Source organism: Metopolophium dirhodum, chromosome 7 (genome assembly GCF_019925205.1).
Source record: "Metopolophium dirhodum isolate CAU chromosome 7, ASM1992520v1, whole genome shotgun sequence".
NCBI classification, from domain to species: Eukaryota; Metazoa; Arthropoda; class Insecta; order Hemiptera; family Aphididae; genus Metopolophium; species Metopolophium dirhodum.
This window is the reverse complement of record NC_083566.1, coordinates 3560420-3581945: the sequence shown is the minus strand read 5'-3', so window position 1 is coordinate 3581945 and position 21526 is coordinate 3560420. Positions and strand designations below refer to the sequence as shown.

At 28.9% G+C, this 21526-nt stretch overlaps 1 protein-coding gene across 3 annotated transcripts; it reads right to left on the bottom strand.

Annotated features, from left to right (window-relative positions):
* Positions 1-3892: 3892 nt before the first annotated feature.
* On the bottom strand, positions 3893-15019 carry LOC132948463 (putative transcription factor p65 homolog). Of its 3 annotated transcripts, XM_061018919.1 has the most exons (15): positions 12200-12335; positions 11847-12067; positions 11545-11785; positions 11309-11449; positions 11122-11220; positions 10926-11059; positions 10716-10812; positions 10088-10168; positions 8119-8193; positions 7919-8056; positions 7370-7651; positions 5516-5587; positions 5316-5453; positions 4736-5048; positions 3893-4650 (listed from the first exon to the last, which is right to left on the bottom strand). In XM_061018919.1, exons 1-14 carry the CDS (start codon positions 12225-12227, stop codon positions 4741-4743), a joined length of 2055 nt encoding a protein of 684 aa, XP_060874902.1. In that variant the 5' UTR covers positions 12228-12335; the 3' UTR covers positions 3893-4650; positions 4736-4740. The 3 variants fall into 3 exon arrangements, with proteins under 3 accessions (XP_060874902.1, XP_060874901.1, XP_060874903.1); XM_061018918.1 differs by having other exon boundaries at positions 3893-5048; XM_061018920.1 differs by lacking the exon at positions 12200-12335 and adding an exon at positions 14787-15019 and having other exon boundaries at positions 3897-5048.
* Between the last annotated feature and the right edge of the window lie 6507 nt (positions 15020-21526).

The window sequence follows — 21526 nt, the reverse complement described above, 5'->3', positions numbered from 1 at the left end:
AATATAAGTATTTAGAAATATTTCCATGGTTAGCTTATAGTGAGATTAATAAAGGAGCCTATTGCAAATGGTGTGTTGTATTTGCTTTTTCAGGCGGTGGATCAGGCAACCAGATATATTACACAGAAAAAAAAAACTATTTCCCTTGATTATTTATAAATATAATAATTTTATAATTATTTCTTGTAGTCGTTAAAGAATCTAGTAAGAGAGCCGATGACCAAGTATAAGAATGCAATGGCTGATTTAAATGAACATTCTAAAACCAATTATCATATGATCTCTAGTCAAAAGGCAAACGACTTCTTAAAAAACTATGAAAATGGAGACCAAACAGCGGTAAACGTACTTCTCAGCAATCAAAAAAAAGAAATAATTGAACACAATTGTTAGAGACTTATACCTATAATTAAAACTATACTTTTTTGCGCACGTAATAACTTGCCATTACGTGGTCATCGAGAGTCCGGTTTTTTTAAATTTGATAATGTACGTGAAGATTGTTTATCGGGTAATCAAGGAATTTTCCGAGCTTTATTGTCTTTTCGCATGGAATCTGGTGACAGAGACCTTAAGTCTCATTTTGATATTTCTGCTAAAAATTTGATGAAAATTGATCTGCAAGATTTGATGAAAGGTTAAAACAAGTATTGCCACTTCAAGTCTTAATTCCATGTAACTTGCATTTATATAATGATGATTTAATTTTATCAGCTGCATATACATATGAAAATTATCTTCCTCACGCAATATCCAGTTTAAGTGCTGAATTACACATGTGGAGAAATCAATGGAAGGACACAATAAACGTACCACAAACTGCAATTGAAGCAATACAGCACTGCGAAGATCTTTTTCCGAACATTAAAACACTTTTACAGTTGTTCTCCACACTACCGGTTACTTCTGCCACTCCAGAACGCACGTTTTCTACTCTTAAAAGAATAAAAACTTACCTGAGATCAACAATGTCGCAAGAAAGACTAAATGGCTTGGCTTTAACAAACATTAATAAGGAAGAAAATGTAACTGTGGAGGAAATAGCACAAGATTTCATAAAAATCTCCGCCAGGAGAATGCAACTACAAGACTGGTCAAAATAATAGACATTACTTAAATTGTACATGCTTTAATATAAGTACTTTAATTGTCTTAATCTTAATTAAATATAAAATATAATATACTAAAACGTAGGGTTTTGGTGTTATATCTGGTGGGCCCCTCCCTTGAGAGATTTCTGGCTACGCCACTGTAATATAGGTACTTTAGAAGTTTCAACTGTTTCAAGTACCTACGAATAATATTTTTTAAATATAACACAAAACTAAAATTTTTCTTCTTCGTTTAAATATCTAATTCCGAACAAATTTGAACATAAAATAACTTAAAAAACTGTGGTTTTATATTTTTTAATTTTTTTGGTTACAGAATAATCTACTTACCTGGAAACTTATTTTACATTTTCAATCCTTAGCTATAAAAGTTGAATGTTATATAAATGTTTAACTACCTACTAAAGCATTTTTAAATTTTAAATTTGATAAATTTTATCGAAATTCAAACTTAAAATATTTATAAAAAAAATGTGTACGTATGTATTTTTAATATTTTTCAATGGCATTGAAATATTAGAGGGGCCTTGTATTAAATGTTCAAGATTTTCGACCCAACGAATAAAATTAATAATTAATAAAAAGTAATGACTCTAAAACAGCTGTAATAAATAAAAAGTTGTTTTCTGTAGGCAAGCAAAAAGATACGACGAGGGGATATAATCTCAAACCTCCCCACACTACCTGAGCACGCCGCACCGTCCAATAGTAAGTAGGTAAATTATTACTATAATAAAATAAAATTACGATTCTTACAATTACATTTTATATTACTTTATAGTAAATACTTTACTATACTAAAGCTAAGAGCAAAAAACGACATCATTAAAATAAACGAATTACTCAAAAATGTAGCTCAATATATTTGGGGGTTGGGGGGTTTGAAGGTTGTAGAAAGTGTAAATTTGTTTGTACAAAATTGTATAAAGTGGTATAATACTTTACGTTTAATTTATGGATTACTAACGTTCGGTTCATTTATTTCCTGGTGAATAATGTGAGCCCAAAAAAACGTTGCCGATATAGCGACAAGTCACCGAATTAAGTGATCGATATACGCATGCGCAACGTGACTTCTCGCATATTTATCCACATATACCTATTGTACCTAATGATAATTATGCGAGTTGTATTGCGCTTACGCAAATCGATCACCTAATTCGGTGACTAGCCGCTATAATATAGGCGACAAAATCATATGCTGTATCTACATCCATAGTACCTATATGATCCAAGCATGCGGCGACGGTTGAGGTGGGCAATTATAATATTATATAATAGGTACGTTATAATGTACCTATAATTTTTTTTTGGAATATCCAAAATACGCGATAATCGGACTCAACGGACGAAGATTACAGATTATCCTGTATCGTATATAATGTGTATGTTTGACGTCTGTACAACTGTAGTTGACAACAGTCTGTTGTACACCTTGACTGAACTAAAATGATAGAATTGGTTATTTCAGTAAAGGATGCAAATGTTACTTATGTAAACATTGAACGTTGAAAATCACATAATTTAAACAAAGTAAAATAGTGTATAAAGATGATCATGATCTAAAATTACTTAAGAAATTATATTTTATATTTAATAAAATATAGAATTATTAAGAAATTCTATTAAGAGGATGTCAGTGCACTATTTGTTTTCTCTCTCTAGCCCACGCACAACATAGACAAAAAGCATTTGTGCAGAATCGTTTGATCTATGTTTTCAAGTAATCTTAGAGTAAAATCCCTCATTACAAAAAATATAGAGAATAATATTTTTGAGGGAATGACATATCGGTGTCTCTAAAAATTGTTTCAAAACAATTTAAACATAATTTAAATTTACAACATTTTTTTCTTTATTTTGAAAGTTGAATAAAAAGTCAAACAACAATAAAATAGAAAACTGATATGTCATTCCCTCTAAAATGTTATTCCCTATTTTTTGTAATGGGTGATTTTACTCTAAAACTACTTAAAAACATAGAAAAAATGATTCTGCGCAAATGCTTTTTGTGAAAACAAATAGTGCGCTAACATCCTCTTAAAATTTAAATTATACGCGATAACCGCGTATCAAAGAAACACTCAACGGACGAAGATTACAGATTATTGTGTATCGTATATAATGTGTATGTTTGACGTCTGTACAACTGTAGTTGAGGGGGGACGAGGTGGCCGAGCGGTCTAACGCGACGGATTCGGCACAGCCGGTCCGAGTTCGATCCTCGACCACTGGGCGGCATTTTTCTCCGTGCAAGTCACGGTGTCCGGAGAACAAGTGCCGCCATCCCCCCACCCCGGGGCACGGCAGAAACCTACGGGTGCCCCATTAGAAATTCTGCCAAACACAACACACACGTGTACCAACCTACCCAACCTACCAACCTACCCAATATAAAACCTACAGTGCCCTCCCCACACCCAATGGCCTATGTTGTCGCGGGTTACCCAATAAAAAAAAAAAAAAAAACTGTAGTTGACAACAGTAATAATATTATAATAACATTATACTATTATAATTCGTTACTATAATATTACAATAATATTATTAAACAAAAAATTGCTGTCTGGGCTGTTTATCTCAAGGCTTAAAATATCTTATATCTACATAATATGATTTATCACTTTTAGACTATACGAAATATAGATTTTATTTATATAGATTAAATATAGATACAAAATATATAGATTTTAAAAATATATTTTACATATTTCGTTACACTCAGAATCTAATATTTTTTATTAAATTGAATCACATTTTTGAATAATTAGATTAAAACCATTGGTGGCATAATTCTAGATAGCTCCCAAGAGATTTTTTGAAATTTTTTTTAAAAATGTGTGTTTTAGTATGCTTTTTTAATGGTACTTTAAAAAAAAAAGTTGTTCGGACATTTTTTCGATGGTATGGCCTTCTAAAGTTAGCGATTTCACGTTTATACCAATGCGCGGAACACTATACTTTGTAATGCCGCGAGGGGGACTCGACTCTCAGGTTTGGCCGAGGACCCAACGACGAGTGCTACAAAATGTGTAATCACTGCACGTACTCTACGACATAACTTACTCTGTGATCTACTTGAGGTGGTGTTACACAGCAAGTCGGGGGATATTTTCGATTTTCTGAGCGGAGCGACGGCGCCGAGGAGCGCAGCGACGAGTGCCACAAACTGTGTAATCACTGCCTTATTTGAAGTGTCATAACTTCGAAACTTGAAACTTGAAAATCGAGTATTTTGAAGTTTTTTGAACATAACTTCCTTTAGAAGATTAAGCGATTTTTTTTAAAGTACCATTACAAAAACCATACAAAAACACACATTTCACAAAAAAATAAATTCCAAAAAATCACTTGGGAGCTAAACTAGAATTGTTCCGTGAAGTATATTAGGAAACAGGTAAAATAAAAAATATATTAACTCCGGTAACTTTGGATTGGTCAAAATTTTATTTTATATAATATTTTCAACAGACGTCCATTCTTCAATTGCAAACATTTGATTGTTTATTTCCAAAAAAATATGTCAAATGGATAAAATCTGTATAGAAATATTGTAAAAAGAAAAACAGTGTATATTATATATAATATTTTACCTAATCATAAATTAGATATTTTTAACTAACAACAATTAATTACAGTTTGTGTAAAACTCATAGAATTCTTTAAGAGTGTTATCAGCAATTCGATCAAAACTGTCAGACACATTTATATTGTCTTGAGCTTCTATTTTTTGATTGGAATCTCCAAACAAGGTTCTTAAGTCATTATAATCTAAACATGAGGATGAAGTTTCCGTAAGATCAGACTCATTATTGCTTTCTGCTGGGTATGGTAAAGGTGTTTTAGTTGGTGGAGCATAATTATTTTGAGGTGTTGGATCATTATTATTAACTGTAGGACATACATTTGTAATAGTGTACGCACAATTTTGAATTCCTGGTAAATTCCAAAAAAAATAGCATTAGTAAACTGTTATTATTGATAAACTTAAAAAATCAATTATCATACTATGTTTTAAACCTTTTTTCTATTTTATCCTTTATCATAACCATATAAAGTTGTGTATACTTAGCAATACTGTATTAACATTTATTATTATAGGTTATAATGCTAGTTTAATATTAGCTAGTACATAATATTATGTAGTGTTTTTGTTTCATATTCTTAATATTCCAACATCAAATAGAATGAAAATTAGTTTACCTGTAAGTTGTCGATTATTGGTACTTAGTAATGTAGTCGGCCCATACAATGAGGTAGAATTTACGTTTGGGAATTGATTTTCATGTTGAAGAACACTCGAATTAGAATATAAACCACTATAGGGATTAGGACTAGTTTCTGTACAATAAAAATAAGAGTATTAATTGTTGAGTGCAAACATTCTAATATATAATTCGAACCTGGATATTCTGTAATTGGTTCAGAAATTGACAATTTGTCAACCATTCCAACAGTGCAATTAGATGACTGAACTAAAATGATAGATCAGGTTATTTCAGTAAAGCATGCAAATGTTACTTATATAAACATTTAACGTTGAAAATCACATAATTTAAACAAAGTAAAATAGTGTATAAAGATGATCATGATTTATAATTACTTAAGAAATTATATTTTATATTTAACAAAATATAGAATTATTAAGAAATTCTATTAAGAGGATGTCAGGGCACTATTTGTTTTCTCTCTCTAGCCCACGCACAACATAGACAAAAAGCATTTGTGCAGAATCGTTTGATCTATGTTTTCAAGTAATCTTAGAGTAAAATCACTCATTACAAAAAATATAGAGAATAAAATTTTTGAGGAAATGACATATCGATTTCTCTAAAAAATTTTTCAAAACGATTTGAACATAATTTAAAATTTACAACATTTTTTTCTTTATTTTGAAAGTTGAATACAAAGTCAAACAACAATAAAATAGAAAAGCGATATGTCATTCCCTCTAAAATGTTATTCCCTATTTTTTGTAATGGGTGATTTTACTCTAAAACTACTTAAAAACATAGAAAAAATGATTCTGCGCAAATGCTTTTTGTGAAAACAAATATTGCGCTAACATCCTCTTAAAATTTAAATTATACGCGATAATTGCGTATCGAAGAAACACTCAACGGACGAAGATTACAGATTATTGTGTATCGTATATAATGTGTATGTTTGACGTCTGTACAACTGTAGTTGACAACAGTAATAATATTATAATAACATTATACTAATATAATTCGTTACTATAATATTACAATAATATTATTAAACAAAAAATTGCTGTCTGGGCCGTTTATCTCAATGCTTAAAATATCTTATATCTACATAATATGATTTATCACTTTTAGACTATACGAAATATAGATTTTATTTATATAGATTAAATATAGATACAAAATATATAGATTTTAAAAATATATTTTACATATTTCGTTACACTCAGAATCTAATATTTTTTATTAAATTGAATCACATTTTTGAATAATTAGATTAAAACCATTGGTGGCATAATTCTAGATAGCTCCCAAAAGATTTTTTAAATTTTTTTTTTTAAAAATGTGTATTTTAGTATACTTTTTTAATGGTATTTTAAAAAAAAAAGTCGTTCGGACATTTTTTCGATGGTATGGCCTTCTAAAGTTAGCGATTTTACGTTTATACCAATGCGCGGAACACTATACTTTGTAATGCCGCGAGGAATACTCGACTCTCAGGTTTGGCCGAGGACCCAACGACGAGTGCTGCAAAATGTGTAATCACTGCACGTACTCTACGACATAACTTACTCTGTGATCTACTTGAGGTGGTGTTACACAGCAAGTCGGGGGATATTTTCGATTTGCGGAGCGCAGCGACGGCGCCGAGGAGCGCAGCGACGAGTGCCACAAACTATGTAATCACTGCCTTATTTGAAGTGTCATAACTTCGAAACTTGAAACTTGAAAATCGAGTATTTTGAAGTTTTTTGAACATAACTTCCTTTAGAAGATTAAGCGATTTTTTTTAAAGTACCATTACAAAAACTATACAAAAACACACATTTCACAAAAAAATAAATTTCAAAAAATCACTTGGGAGCTAAACTAGAATTGTTCCGTGAAGTATATTAGGAAACAGGTGAAATAAAAAATATATTAACTCCGGTATTTGTATAGAAATATTGTAAAAAGAAAACCAGTGTATATTATATATAATATTTTATCTAATCATAAATTAGATATTTTTAACTAACAACAATTAATTACGGTTTGTGTAAAACTCACAGAATTCTTTAAGAGAGTTATCAGCAATTCGATCAAAACTGTCAGACACATTTATATTGTCTTGGGCTTCTATATTTTGATTGGACTCTCCAAACAAGGTTCTAAAGTCATTATAATCTAAACATGAGAATGAAGTTTCCGTAAGATCAGACTCATTATTGCTTTCTGCTGGGTATGGTAAAGGTGTTGTAGTTGGTGGAGCATAATTATTTTGAGGTGTTGGATCATTATTATTAACTGTAGGACATACATTTGTAATAGTGTACGCAAAATTTTGAATTCCTGGTAAATTCCAAAAAAAATAGCATTAGTAAACTGTTATTATTGATAAACTTAAAAAATCAATTATCATACTATGTTTTAAACCTTTTTTCTATTTTATCCTTTATCATAACCATATAAAGTTTTGTATACTTAGCAATACTGTATTAACATTTATTATTATAGGTTATAATGCTAGTTTAATATTAGCTAGTACATAATATTATGTAGTGTTTTTGTTTCATATTCTTAATATTCCAACATCAGATAGAATGAAAATTAGTTTACCTGTAAGTTGTCGATTATTGGTACTTAGTAATGTAGTCGGCCCATACAATGAGGTAGAATTTACGTTTGGGAATTGATTTTCATTTTGAAGAACACTCGAATTAGGATATAAACCACTATAGGGATTAGGACTAGTTTCTATACAATAAAAACAAGAGTATTAATTTTTGAGTGCAAACATTCTAATATATAATTCGAACCTGGATATTCTGTAATTGGTTCAGAAATTGACAATAATTGGTCAACCATTCCAACAGTGCAATTAGATGACTGAACTAAAATGATAGAATTGGTTATTTCAATAAAGCATGCAATTGTTAGTTATATAAATATTTAACGTTGAAAATCACATAATTTAAACAAAATAAAATAGTGTATAAAGATGATCATGATCTAAAATTACTTAAGAAATTATATTTTATATTTAATAAAATATAGAATTATTAAGAAATTCTATCAAGAGGATGTCAGTGCACTATTTGTTTTCTTTCTGTAGCCCACGCGCAACATAGACAAAAAGCATTTGTGCAGAATCGTTTGATCTATGTTTTCAAGTAATCTTAGAGTAAAATCACTCATTAAAAAAATATAGAGAATAATATTTTTGAGGGAATGACATATCGATTTCTCTAAAAATGTTTTCAAAACGATTTAAACATAATTGAAATGTACAACATTTTTTTCTTTATTTTGAAAGTTGAATACAAAGTCAAACAACAATAAAATAGAAAACCGATATATCATTCCCTCTAAAATGTTATTCCCTATTTTTTGTAATGGGTGATTTTACTCTAAAATTACTTAAAAACATAGAAAAAATGATTCTGCGCAAATGCTTTTTGTGAAAACAAATATTGCGCTAACATCCTCTTAATATTTCAATTATACGCGATAATCGCTTATCGAAGAAACACTCAACGGACGAAGATTACAGATTATCCTGTATCGTATATAATGTGTATGTTTGACGTCTGTACAATTGTAGTTGACAACAGTCTGTTGTACACTTTATTTGGTATTTTAATAATTGTTCTTACTTCGCGAGTTATTTTCCGGTACAAAGCTTAGAAAGTACCACGAGTTGCAAATGGTAATTTTTCATTTAAAACCTACCCTCCCAGGGAACATTTTGTAATGATAATATTATAATAGTATTATAATAACGTTATACTAATATTATTCGTTACTATAATGTTATAATAATATTATTAAAAAAAAAATTGCTGTCTGGGCTGTTTATCTCAAGGCTTAAAATATCTTATATCTACATAATATGATTTATCACTTTTATACTATACGAAATATAGATTTTATTTATATAGATTAAATATAGATACAAAATATATTTTACATATTTCGTTACACTCAGAATCTAATATTTTTTATTAAATTGAATCACATTTTTGAATAATTAGATTAAAACCATTGGTGGAATAATTCTAGATAGCTCCCAAGCGATTTTTTGAATGCATTTTTTGTGAAAACAAATAGTGCACTGACATCCTCTTAAGATATAAATTAGTCTTATATTTACTTTCAAAATATTAAAGATCTTGGATAATATATGATCCTAATTTATTTATACTTGTAAGATGACATTTTTATCAGAACTACATATAAAGGTCAATAAACTGGTATCCGCAAAAAAATTTTTAGGAGCATGAATAGTTATACCTACGTGGTAAATGAGGAATAATATTGGTTTTTAAGGTGGGGATAGGCGACTACAATGTTATGAAGGATTATATATTTTTACATTTATCTAATATAAATTTAGAAAAAAGATTTTTGAAAAAAATAATTTGATTTAAGCATTCTTGTGCTGCATAAATAACATATTATTTAGCAATAGTTGTGTTTTTTAAATAAATAATATCTTCTCCTTATATTTTCACATACTATATATCAATAATCAATTAAACTAAAAATGTTTATATTTACTTAAACATGTAAATAAAATGAAAAAAACACAATATAAGGCTTGTACAGACACACTGTCACATGTTCATTAACTTTATAAATACTAATTTCATGCTAATTAAATTAAACTGACATAAACTCATTGGCCCCGGCACCGAATAGTAACATTTTTTTTTTTAAAAACACATTATATCGCCCAGGGTTGTTTATAATAGCTTATAATATGTAGTTTATAATATTTTTACTCACTAATAGGGTTACTCTGTAATTTATTCAAAAGTTCACTTTCGCTAGATAATTTCTGTCTTTTCCTTTTCAACATGGCCGGATCTATAACGCGCAATAAACAAATCAATAAACATTGCATAAACTTAAACTAATAAAATAGATTTTTGAACATTAACTTGGCTCACAATATTTAACTGCAATATAAAAATGTATACCTATAAACAATATTAGAAAAAAAACATGAAAATTATGATCAAAAACAAATTACACAATTATTTATATAATGAAAAAAAGAAAAATAAGTTGTTAATATGTTAATTTATTAACTATGGACTAGACCTTAATTTACTCTACTCTTATAATTAAATTATGCTCAATAATCTAAGTAATATTTAATTGTTAGTACAAGCAAAATATTTCAATATTTACTGCCAGTCAATAATTAAATTAAATTATCTCAGAACCCTGATATGTTTATTATTTTTGATTTCAACAATTTGTTTAATAAATGTTAAGCAAAATTATGAAAGTTAACTTTTTCTTTCGATTACATTATTTCACAGTTGTAACTGTACCCTCTTCCACAGTGCTATAATACATATATTCGTCAATCTCCGACATAGTCTATCATATTTCTGAAGGGACATACCTGAATAATCCGGAGTGAACGTAAATGGGAGAGCGTCACTACATATGCCATCCGAAGGTCTTTTTAACTGAATCCATACATTAACTGGATTGTCAATCTAAGTTAAAAATTAAAAGGAATAATTATTTATTCGGTGTGTCTAAATTATTAAACCACAACTGTTTTAAATTATACATTCAAAATTACAAAAAATAAATAATTTAAGTTTACCTCTGTTGTTTTATATTTTGGAGTTTTAAACCAAATAGCCACTTGTTTATGTACATCTGAAGCTTTAAAAACACCATAGTCTTCCCAAATGCACTTACCGCCGTTTTCCTCAAAAAATCTTACTTGGATATCATCTAAATAATTAGTATGCACTTCAGTACACATTAAAAAATTATAAAATGTATTTTTATTCTACCTTTTGTTACTTTTTCACATAATAATATGATTTCTTTATCACCTACAACCGAAGCTGCTGCATCACTTAATCTACATATCGATAAATCCGACATCGCTTCTAAAAATAATAAATTCAAGAATATAAAAGTTACTTAAAATAATCACTGTTGGATGCTAATAACTTTTTCAAGTTTAAACAAACTAACTTTTATCATAAATTGGATCTGATACAATTGGTTCAAGAATAATATTTTCTCCTTTGTGTGTACCGCTAATAAAAGCTTGAAAACACAACCTTACTGCATTTAAGTCTATTGAAGTTGGGTTCTCTTTATGTGAAAATCCAACTGTAAAATATATTAAAATACATATACATAATGTTCTATTATAATGTTGTTAACATATTAGAATAGTATTTGGATATATTTAATAATTTATTTACTTTTAAATGGATGTACTTTTATTTCTTCTCGTACTTTGAGTGCCTCGCCAATATCTTTTCTTCTTACACATTGTATTCCCAAATTCTGAAAACTTGCCACCATTGATTCATTATTAATTTCTATAGTACAAATTCCTTTATCGCAATCACGTCCCACAAGGTTATGAGGGTGAGATCTATATGGTCCATCTTTTGTAACACATGATACTACAACAACAGCCCTGCCTTTATAACCTACTATCTGAAAACAAAATCACAACAAATTATTGTAATAAGAAAAAATAATTTATAAGTAACATTACTTGAATTGTAGGGTAGGTTTTATTTTCAGTGCTACTATTAACTCCAGGTATACTTCCGGCTGATCTACCTTCACACTCATATCTAAACCTCAATGCTTTTGAAGCAGGCTGTTCGACGATTTTGATATATGGTGAAGTTGTAGGTCTCCGCCAATTATTTGATGATGGACCGTCCATTTGTTGCACAGTTTTAGTTCTTACGTGCTCTTTAATGACATCAACTAAATATTTTTAATGTAGAGTTAAGTTATGATAATATTTGTAGGAATAATTAAACTATTTTAAGATCTAGTTAAATAAATTTGAAATTCATATTGTGTCTAGAATATCTAATACATTTTTTTTTTAATTACCTTTTGCAAATATTGATGCAATAAGCATATTTTGAAATTATGGAAATCTTAACGCTGGTGTCACGACTATAAAGTGGATGTCTGTGCACAACATAGACAATTGACAAAACGCATTAGAATCGTTTTTTCTATATTTTTAAGTAATCTTAGAGTAAAATCACCCATTACAAAAAAGATATAGAATAATATTTTTGAAGGAATGACATATCAATTTTTCTAAATATTGTTTCAAAACAATTTAAACATAATTTTTTTGTTAATTTTGAAAGTCGAATACAAAGTCAAAAAACAATAATATATAACATCAATATGCCATTCCTACTAAAATTTTATTCTCTATCTTTTTTGTAATGGGTGATTTTACTCTGAGGTAACTTAAGAACATAAAAAACTAAAAAATTATTCTGCGTAAATGCATTTCGTCTATGTTGCGTGTGGGCCAAAGAGAAAAAACAAATAGTGCGCTGACATACTCTTAATGAGAATCATAATTTACACTAACGGTAATGAACAATGTCTTTAAATTGTATTTATAAACATTATATATAGGTACTATGATAAATATGAATATTTTGTTTTTACAAATGAAATAATTTAATTTGATATCAAGTTTGTACAATTATAAAAATCCTAGGTAATCAAATCAAAGTATTTCTAGGTACCTTATACCTACAGATGTTTAATACATTTTCTACCTTTTATATTATACCAAATAAGAAATAAGAAAATTAACAGAAAAATATTATGAATATGAATACTTCGTTCGTCGAGTGTACACGGTGTAAATTTTGGTAAATGGACATTTTCTCCCCGATTGTTTTAGGTCTAGTAGGACATTTCCCCCTTCCCTCCTGATATATTTATATGTTTATTGAACATTTATGTCTATTAACCACTGTTTATTTACCTAACATAATTTGTAGTTATTGAAGAAATATATAAACAAAATTTTTGACAAAAGTTGGTTGCTCAATACACAGTCAAATATTAACCAAATATATCATAAGGCATTAGGTCAAAACACGAATGATATTCACTTGCAAAAGAAAAAAATAAGGAAGTTGCTAAAAACAAGAAAACACCAAAAAAAACTTAACAATTTTTCAAAATTAGTTTGAAGTTTATAAGATAACTATTATTAAATAATATACATAATCATAATATAATAAAATATGCAAAATATTTTAAACATGTTTTTAGAGTTTTTTATAAGTACTAGAAAATAATACTCCACTCTACCAGACTACTATTAAAATTAGGAGCAGAATCATAAAAGTTTTAATTTAATTTAAAGATTATAAGAAGGATGCAAATTTCCAAAGGAGTGACTAAAGTTACATCATATTTGATAATTGATATCTACCTACACGATAAAAAATATTGCAAATTATTAAAATGCAAATGTAATGTATAATTACAGGCTCCAATTTATTATGCCAGCTCGATTAAAAAAAAAACTTATTATATGATTCAATGTTTTTGTAAATAACTTCAATTTAAAAACAAAAAATTGCATTTTAGTTCTTAAGTTTTAAGAGATTTTGTATTTAACAGTATGAATACCAGGCCTTCATATGACAGGAAGCGCGCTCTGGTGACTATAGAACTGTAGTAATATTTTCAATCAAGTAGAGGTCCAGAGTGACGACACCTTGATTAATAGTAAGTTTTATAATCGGTACTTAATCTATTTCTCGGAAGCGTCTATCATCGCCAATAACCGACCCATGGCCGCACAAGACGGTCATTAACTTTTTGGCGTAGTGGGGGTATCGCATTTTCTACCTTTTAATATTATACCAAATAAGAAATAAGAAAATTAACAGAAAAATATTATGAATATGAATACTTCGTTCGTCGAGTGTACACGGTGTAAATTTTGGTAAATGGACATTTTCTCCCCGATTGTTTTAGGTCTAGTAGGACATTTCCCCCTTCCCTCCCGATATATTTTTGATGCGGACATTTTCTCCCCATTTTTTATAAAGTTTATTATTGACTGATAATAATAAATTTAATATTACAAAATTATTTATTATTTAATTTGAAATTATATTTTTTAAATATGATATAAATAATATAAACATTTTTTTTATTTTCATAAATATAATAGATTATAAATGTATAATATGTTAGATCTACTAAACTTCTTGAAACAATACAAATTAAAAAAAAATAAGTATAAATAAAATATAATTAATAAAAATTTCTAAAAATTCTGACATAAAAATGATACATTTGATTACTGATTTTTTTTTTATTTCTAAACACATATTTATTAGCATTTGTTCATTGCTTTTGAATTTGATTCAAGTCATTCAGTTGATCAAAAATATACATCTATAATTTATTATATTTATTAAAATATTTGAAAATATTAGATAATAGGTAAAAAAATAATATTATTAAATAGTCAATTTTTTTAAAAAAAATCGGGGGAAAATGTCTTCATCAACAATATATCGGGGGTGAAATGTCCTACTAGACCTAAAACAGTCCAGTTGGGGGGGATGTCCACGATTCGTAAATTACACACGTAAATACGTAATTCATTAGGTAATATTGGTATTTTAAAAATTCGATTTACCAGTTTTATGCAGCTAAGGGGCATTATTTGTTGCCCGACTCGGAGTAGACGATGCAGTTTTCTATACTCTTGTCGTACTGTCTATATACTCTCTGTCTCTCTGACCAGGTGGTATCGATGGCGACGACGACGCCGTGACTCGTAGGACTTATAATGACAGAGGAACAAGTGCACAACCAGAGAGGTAAAGTGTAAAAATAAAACTTCAGATGTGTGAACCATGTTAATTATATCATGGCGTGAACGAGATACGAGATGAGAAAATAACCAAAACATATAGTTAAAGGAGGGAGAACGTTGCAGGGCAATGAGCATGGAGAGAGAGAGGTCAGGGATACGATATAGAGTAAAATTGAAAAGAAGACGCCGGGGAAATACAGTATTAGTTTCATAGGTCTATGATTATCACACTTTATGTTTTTTCTCTCTTTACTGTCTTCTTTCTTTCTCTTATGATTACCGTGCATTGATGGCAGGGCGGAGTGGAATGCGCGGTCCATTATCTTAAAGTCCTAAGGTCTATGGCAAGGGTCACCAAATGGCGGTCCGCGGATGAATTTTTACCGGCCCGCAGATAAGGAGAAAAGAAGCAATTTAATACGTAAACATGAATTATATTAAAAACAAATTCATATCTCGGACACCAAGACGAGCGCACAACGCTGGCCGCTAGAGCAGACGACGCGCAGGGTGTCAAGACTAGTAGTGGAAATAGTAGGCAGCATACGACAGTGCCACAATCATAGACCTATAAACTTAGTTTATAGCCTAAGAAGTCTATGGCCACAATCATAGGCGCAATTTGGTAGGAGGGGGGCTTAGACCCCTAGTTTTATTTAAGCCCCCTAAGTTTTTAAATGAATTCATTCTTAAATCCACCTGTTAAAAAAATTATGCGGGTCTGTATTGATCTTATAAATTTAGCCCCCCCAAATCAGTTGTCCAAATTGCGCCAATGGCCATAGGCAAGCGCACGGGAGGGCTGGGTGGGCCGCGGCGACCACTGGCATTTTCTTTAATAAATACTTAGATATCTATAGTATACTAGATAGCGAACCTTTATTACATTTTGCATGGAAAAAATGAAGCCAGTTTGAACCTCATAGTTTAGATATCTGTGAATAAATGTAATAAAGTTATTAATATATCAGTTATCATCGACCAAATGATTTATTATTATCAAAGAATACTATCCACTATATAAGCAAGTAGACTATTTTTTTTTTATCACAGTGTGATCTATCAACTACTTTATTTATATACTTACTTTATTTCACGGTTGTAACTTGTAGATAATATTACATACCATTTAGGTTAGTTAAAATAGTAATTACAAATAACGAATATTTTAGACCTAAAAAACAGAATATTCTTATCTACATTAAACTTTTACATATTATACCAAACTAGTAAATAAAATACTATTATAATGAGTGAAAATAAGATCATATAGCAGAAGAATAATCATTAAGGTCATTAAAGTTCACACTTTTTTTAAAAGTTGAATTTTGTCCGGAGTGACCCGTAAAATGGGATGACTTCGGACACGTACCTATTAGATTTCATTAAAAACTGATGTAATAATTATAATGGGTGACTTCGGACAATATAGATATTTAAAAAAAAATGTAATGAATTAAAATAAAAAAACCTCATACATTTATCGCAAATACAACATAATTTATTAAATATTCTAAAAAAAAAATTATTTACTTTTCTATCAACATGTCAACTTAAAATTTATTTTTTACTTTTCTGTTTTTACTTATTGTGTTGTCATTTTTTTATAACTAACACCATCAACGACATTTTAAATAACATTATGACTATAATTCTTATATACGGACGACCTCCTACATTGTTGACATATGATCTGGGCATAGTTGTCCGAAGTCATCACCCACGTTTAGTAATAATTAAGACGATTTAACACTACAGTGTGAAATCAAGTTACTTAACAATTTGCACATATAGGTACCAATTACCATTGATTTTATAGTATATTATAAAATCAATGCAGTTACCAATTAACACAGACAAGTTCACGGGTATAGGTAACCGAAAACCGCAACCAAATATTTCTATTTGCTGTTGTGCTACAGTAGTCAATGTAGTTATGTAATTTAAAAATACAAAAATATAATATTTTGTATTTACCTCCATAACATGTACTATGACACCATTATGTCATCAATAAATATTATTTTCTATGGAGGTTACAATAAATAATAACGTAGAGTACCTATCAGTTTTCAACTTTTATTAAACGTGTATCCTAAAATTATAAGATGACTAAAAAAACATGGTGTTGTCCGAATTCACCCCACATGTCCGAAGTCACCCCCTTTTACGGTAGTTATTAGTACAAGAATCTTTGATTCAGACATTTTTAAGGGGCCCCCCCTGCGGACAAAGTCTGCGCACGCCTATGCCTATGGCCACAATCATAGACAAGTATTTCACAATGTTTCCACTTTCCAGATCCGTGGTAGTCACCAACCGCCGTACCGTAAATAATATTAACAATATTATGTTATTACTCATTAGTCATTAGTCATTATAATATTAAGAGAACGTAACACCCACATGTGTTTTCTCTGTCTTACACACGTTCGATATGGACAAAACAAGTTTACGAAATCTGAGTAGAACTCACTTAATTTTGGTTTTAAAGAAAAAATACCTATTATAAAATTGAATTGTGACAATATTTCTGAGGGTAAGTTGTTGTGTTTTTCCCATTGTATCCAATATAACGTTCATTATACCGCTTAGAAATAGAAACAATTTCAACATTTTTAAATAACCTTTATCTTTTAAAAATTCAAATTTAAAAAAAAACTCTTAAAAAACTGTTATTTGCATTTATTGAGATGTTGGAAATGAATAATTTTATATATAATGTATAATTTTATAAATAATGTATAATACTCTGGATATTTTCCAATAATTTAGGGATGGCCTAGTCCTTCTCCTCAGGCCATGATCGCTAACAAACTTAAGCCTTCCAGAAATTAATCGAGAACTTTTCACACCTGGCTTTACCAGGTCGAAGATATTTTCAGTATAGTTATTAATTATTAATTACCTATGGTCTATGAACAATAATATGACTTACGGCGGGATTAATTCTACAACAACGTGGCAATGCGAAGTCGTGACCGCATAGGCGCAATTTCAACTTGGGAGAGCTGAATATATTAATAGCATGCAGACCATTGCAATATCGCATTTTAAAATTGTATGTTCTAGGTTTTTTTTTGGGGGGGGAGGGGGCACAGCAAAGTTTGAGGGGCTTAGCCCCCCCAATTTGCGCCTATGCGGGAACGACGTGAATAAAGATAATTTAATTGATAAATGATTAAAAATATTAGATTATTAATTATAATTAGTATTACATATCTACTAATAATAACATTATTCTATTCTATGATATCACAATAAAAACACTTCGTCGAACTCCGTGTAAAAAACGGCTAAGTAAAAAAAACTGATCTTTAAGCACTATAAAGAATTGATGTCATAAATGAATGCTAAGTAAATTGAATTAAAGTACATTTATTTTGTTTCAATAATTTATTTACTTGGCGAGAAATTATTTTGCGTACAAATGTCCATTTTAATATTTTAAATTTATTAATGAACTTTTATGCCTTTTCTTTATTTTGTTCACGTTATTTCGTGTGTTGTGTAATTGTATTATAAACTACATACCCACCTACTTACATATATTTTTTTTAAACTGTATTAGACGCGTCAAAAAATATATTTTGGGGATAAATATGGGCCCCGGGATCTTGCCCCCCTTGGCCTCTCCCTTAATCCGGGCTTGGGTCAGTAAAGGAATGCTGTCTATAATTGCTGATTTCCTGATTATAATAATTTTATTTATTCATTTATTGTCATTTCTATAATATCACTTGTAATATACAATATTTAGACTTAAATAAAAACACGGGATAACTAATAAACGATGGACTATATGGAATGTGGGGTGATCCAATGTACATACCATCGATTCAGAAGTATATGTATATTGAGCTACAACATTAGGTATGACCATCTAATTAATTATCCCATATTACTCAACAAATTCACCCTTGCATTTCTTAAATCTATTTATCTATCCACCCCCTTGCAATACAAGACTCTGTGACTATCGTCGTATAATAACGTAATTATAATTTTAGATATATACCACAATAATTTAATTATCACTAGATCATAATCATAAGTATTTATTTAGAATATAAGCATAATGTTAAGTGCTCATTAACTTAAATTGCATTCGATTAGCCGTTGACTGTGTACGACTGCTACGAATGTAGGGATTTTAAGAGCATAGGGATAATAATCACAGTCACAATAGCTAGAATACGGAACTGACATTCCTGTTATACAAATGTCATACGATGCTCTAAATAGGAGCCTCAGACATATAATATTCTATAAAACCCTGCGAATCAAAATACATGTACCTATTGTCGCTGTGATACCGACCGTCGAACACTACCCCGAAGGAATACAAACCAGATGCAGAGTACTATTACAACAGCTGCCACATAAGGTAAGTACATAGAAAGCCATAGAAAATTGAAAATACATTATGATTTAAGGAATAAAATTCAAAATTGTTCATTGCATAGGTAATCACTTTTATGTTCTAAATTATTTGTATGCATGTATTTAAATACTTTCTTTTTATCAAATACAATTATTAATATTATTAAATTTCCTTTTACAAAAAAAATATATGAAAAATGTAAGATTTAATTCATCTAATTATCATACATAATGCTTTCAAAGTATTACAATTAACAAATAATTATTATTAATTATTAATTAAAATATATAGATTTTAAATACAATTCATAATATGTCAATATTTAGTTTAATACTAGTATTCATATTACCTATTTGTTACCAAAATGCATTTATTTTGAATATTTTTTTATAAGCATTTATTACTCAGTTGTACCTATCACCATTGATTTTATAATATATTATAGTATTTATAGTATATTATAAAACCAATGCTATTACCTATATATTATTATATATTAACCGAGATCCTGGGGATAGAAACATATCTATATGCTAAATGTTTGATAGATTTATATGGTCATCCTAGATCAGTGCTTTTTTACTTTAGACTTAAAGCGTTTATGGAAGAAGTTTAAATACTTACATTTTAATACTATTATTAATATTTTTCAAAAGTATATTAAAACATTAAATTACTATAAGTTTTAATAATTTATCTGTGTGAAATAGTACATGTAATTTTAGTATATACCTAATCCTAGAAAAAACAATTAATAATTTTGATTAAGGGGGCCTTGACAGTTTTACATTAAATTTAGGGAGCCTTTGGACAAAAAAATTTGAGAAGCATTGTACTAGATTATACTGTAAAATATCTAAATATATATAACTAGGTGTCCTGGTAAACAATCATGTTTGTAATGTTGCATTGCAATTTAAAAACTTCATATACATTTTTCACTAGGTCTAGTAGGACATTTCCCCCTTCCCTCCCGATATATTTTTGATGCGGACATTTTCTCCCCATTTTTTATAAAGTTTATTATTGACTGATAATAATGAATTTAATATTACAAAATTATTTATTATTTAATTTGAAATTATATTTTTTAAATATGATATAAATCATATAAACATTTTTTTTTATTTTCATAAATATAATAGATTATAAATGTATAATATGTTAGATCTACTAAACTACTTGAAACAATACAAATTAAAAAAAAAATAAGAATAAATAAAATATAATTAATAAAAATTTCTAAAAATTCCGACATAAAAATGATACATTTGATCACTGATTTTTTTTTTATTTCTAAACACATATTTATTAGCCTTTGTTCATTGCTTTTGAATTTGATTCAAGTAATTCAGTTGATTAATAATATACATCTAAAATTTATTATATTTATTAAAATATTTGAAAATATTAGATAGTAGGTAAAAAAATAATATTATTAAATAGTCAATTTTTTAAAAAAAAATGGGGGGAAAATGTCTTCATCAACAATATATCGGGGGTGAAATGTCCTACTAGACCGAAAACAGTCCAGTTGGGGGGGATGTCCACGATTCGTAAATTACACACGTAAATACGTAATTCATTAGGTAATATTGGTATTTTAAAAATTCGATTTACCAGTGTTAGGGATAGGGATAACAATAAGCGATTATAATATTATATAATAGGTACGTTATCACGTACCTATAATTTTTTTTTGGAATATCCAAAATACGCGATAATCGGACTCAACGGACGAAGATTACAGATTATCCTGTATCGTATATAATGTGTATGTTTGACAACTGTACAATTGTAGTTGACATTTGACAACAGTCTGCTGTACACCTAATTTGGTATTTTAATAATTGTGCTTACTTCGCGAGATATTTTCCGGTACAAGGCTTAGAAAGTACCATGAGTTGCAAATGGTAATTTTTCATTTAAAACCTACCCTCCCAGGGAAAATTTTGTAATGATAATATTATAATAGTTAATTCTAGATAGCTCCCAAGAGATTTTTTTAAATTTTTTTTTAGTATTTTTAGTAATTTTTTTTTAGTTATATTTTTTAGTTTTAGTATGCTTTTTTAATGGTACTAGTAACGACTTGTTCGGACATTTTTTCGATGGTACGGCCTTCTAAAGTTAGCGATTTTACGTTTATACCAATGCGCGGAACACTAGGTATACT

What these genes read in the sequence shown, in the direction of transcription:
- LOC132948463 (XM_061018918.1), bottom strand. Translation starts at nt 12,227, where the DNA reads ATGCTTATTGCATCAATATTTGCAAAAG. An exon ending in AGATCCAATTTATGATAAAA is followed by an intron (nt 11,221 to 11,308) that starts GTTAGTTTGTTT and finishes TATTATTTTTAG; the next exon opens with AAGCGATGTCGGATTTATCG. An exon ending in CAATAATCGACAACTTACAG is followed by an intron (nt 5,049 to 5,315) that starts GTAAACTAATTT and finishes GGAATTTACCAG; the next exon opens with GAATTCAAAATTGTGCGTAC.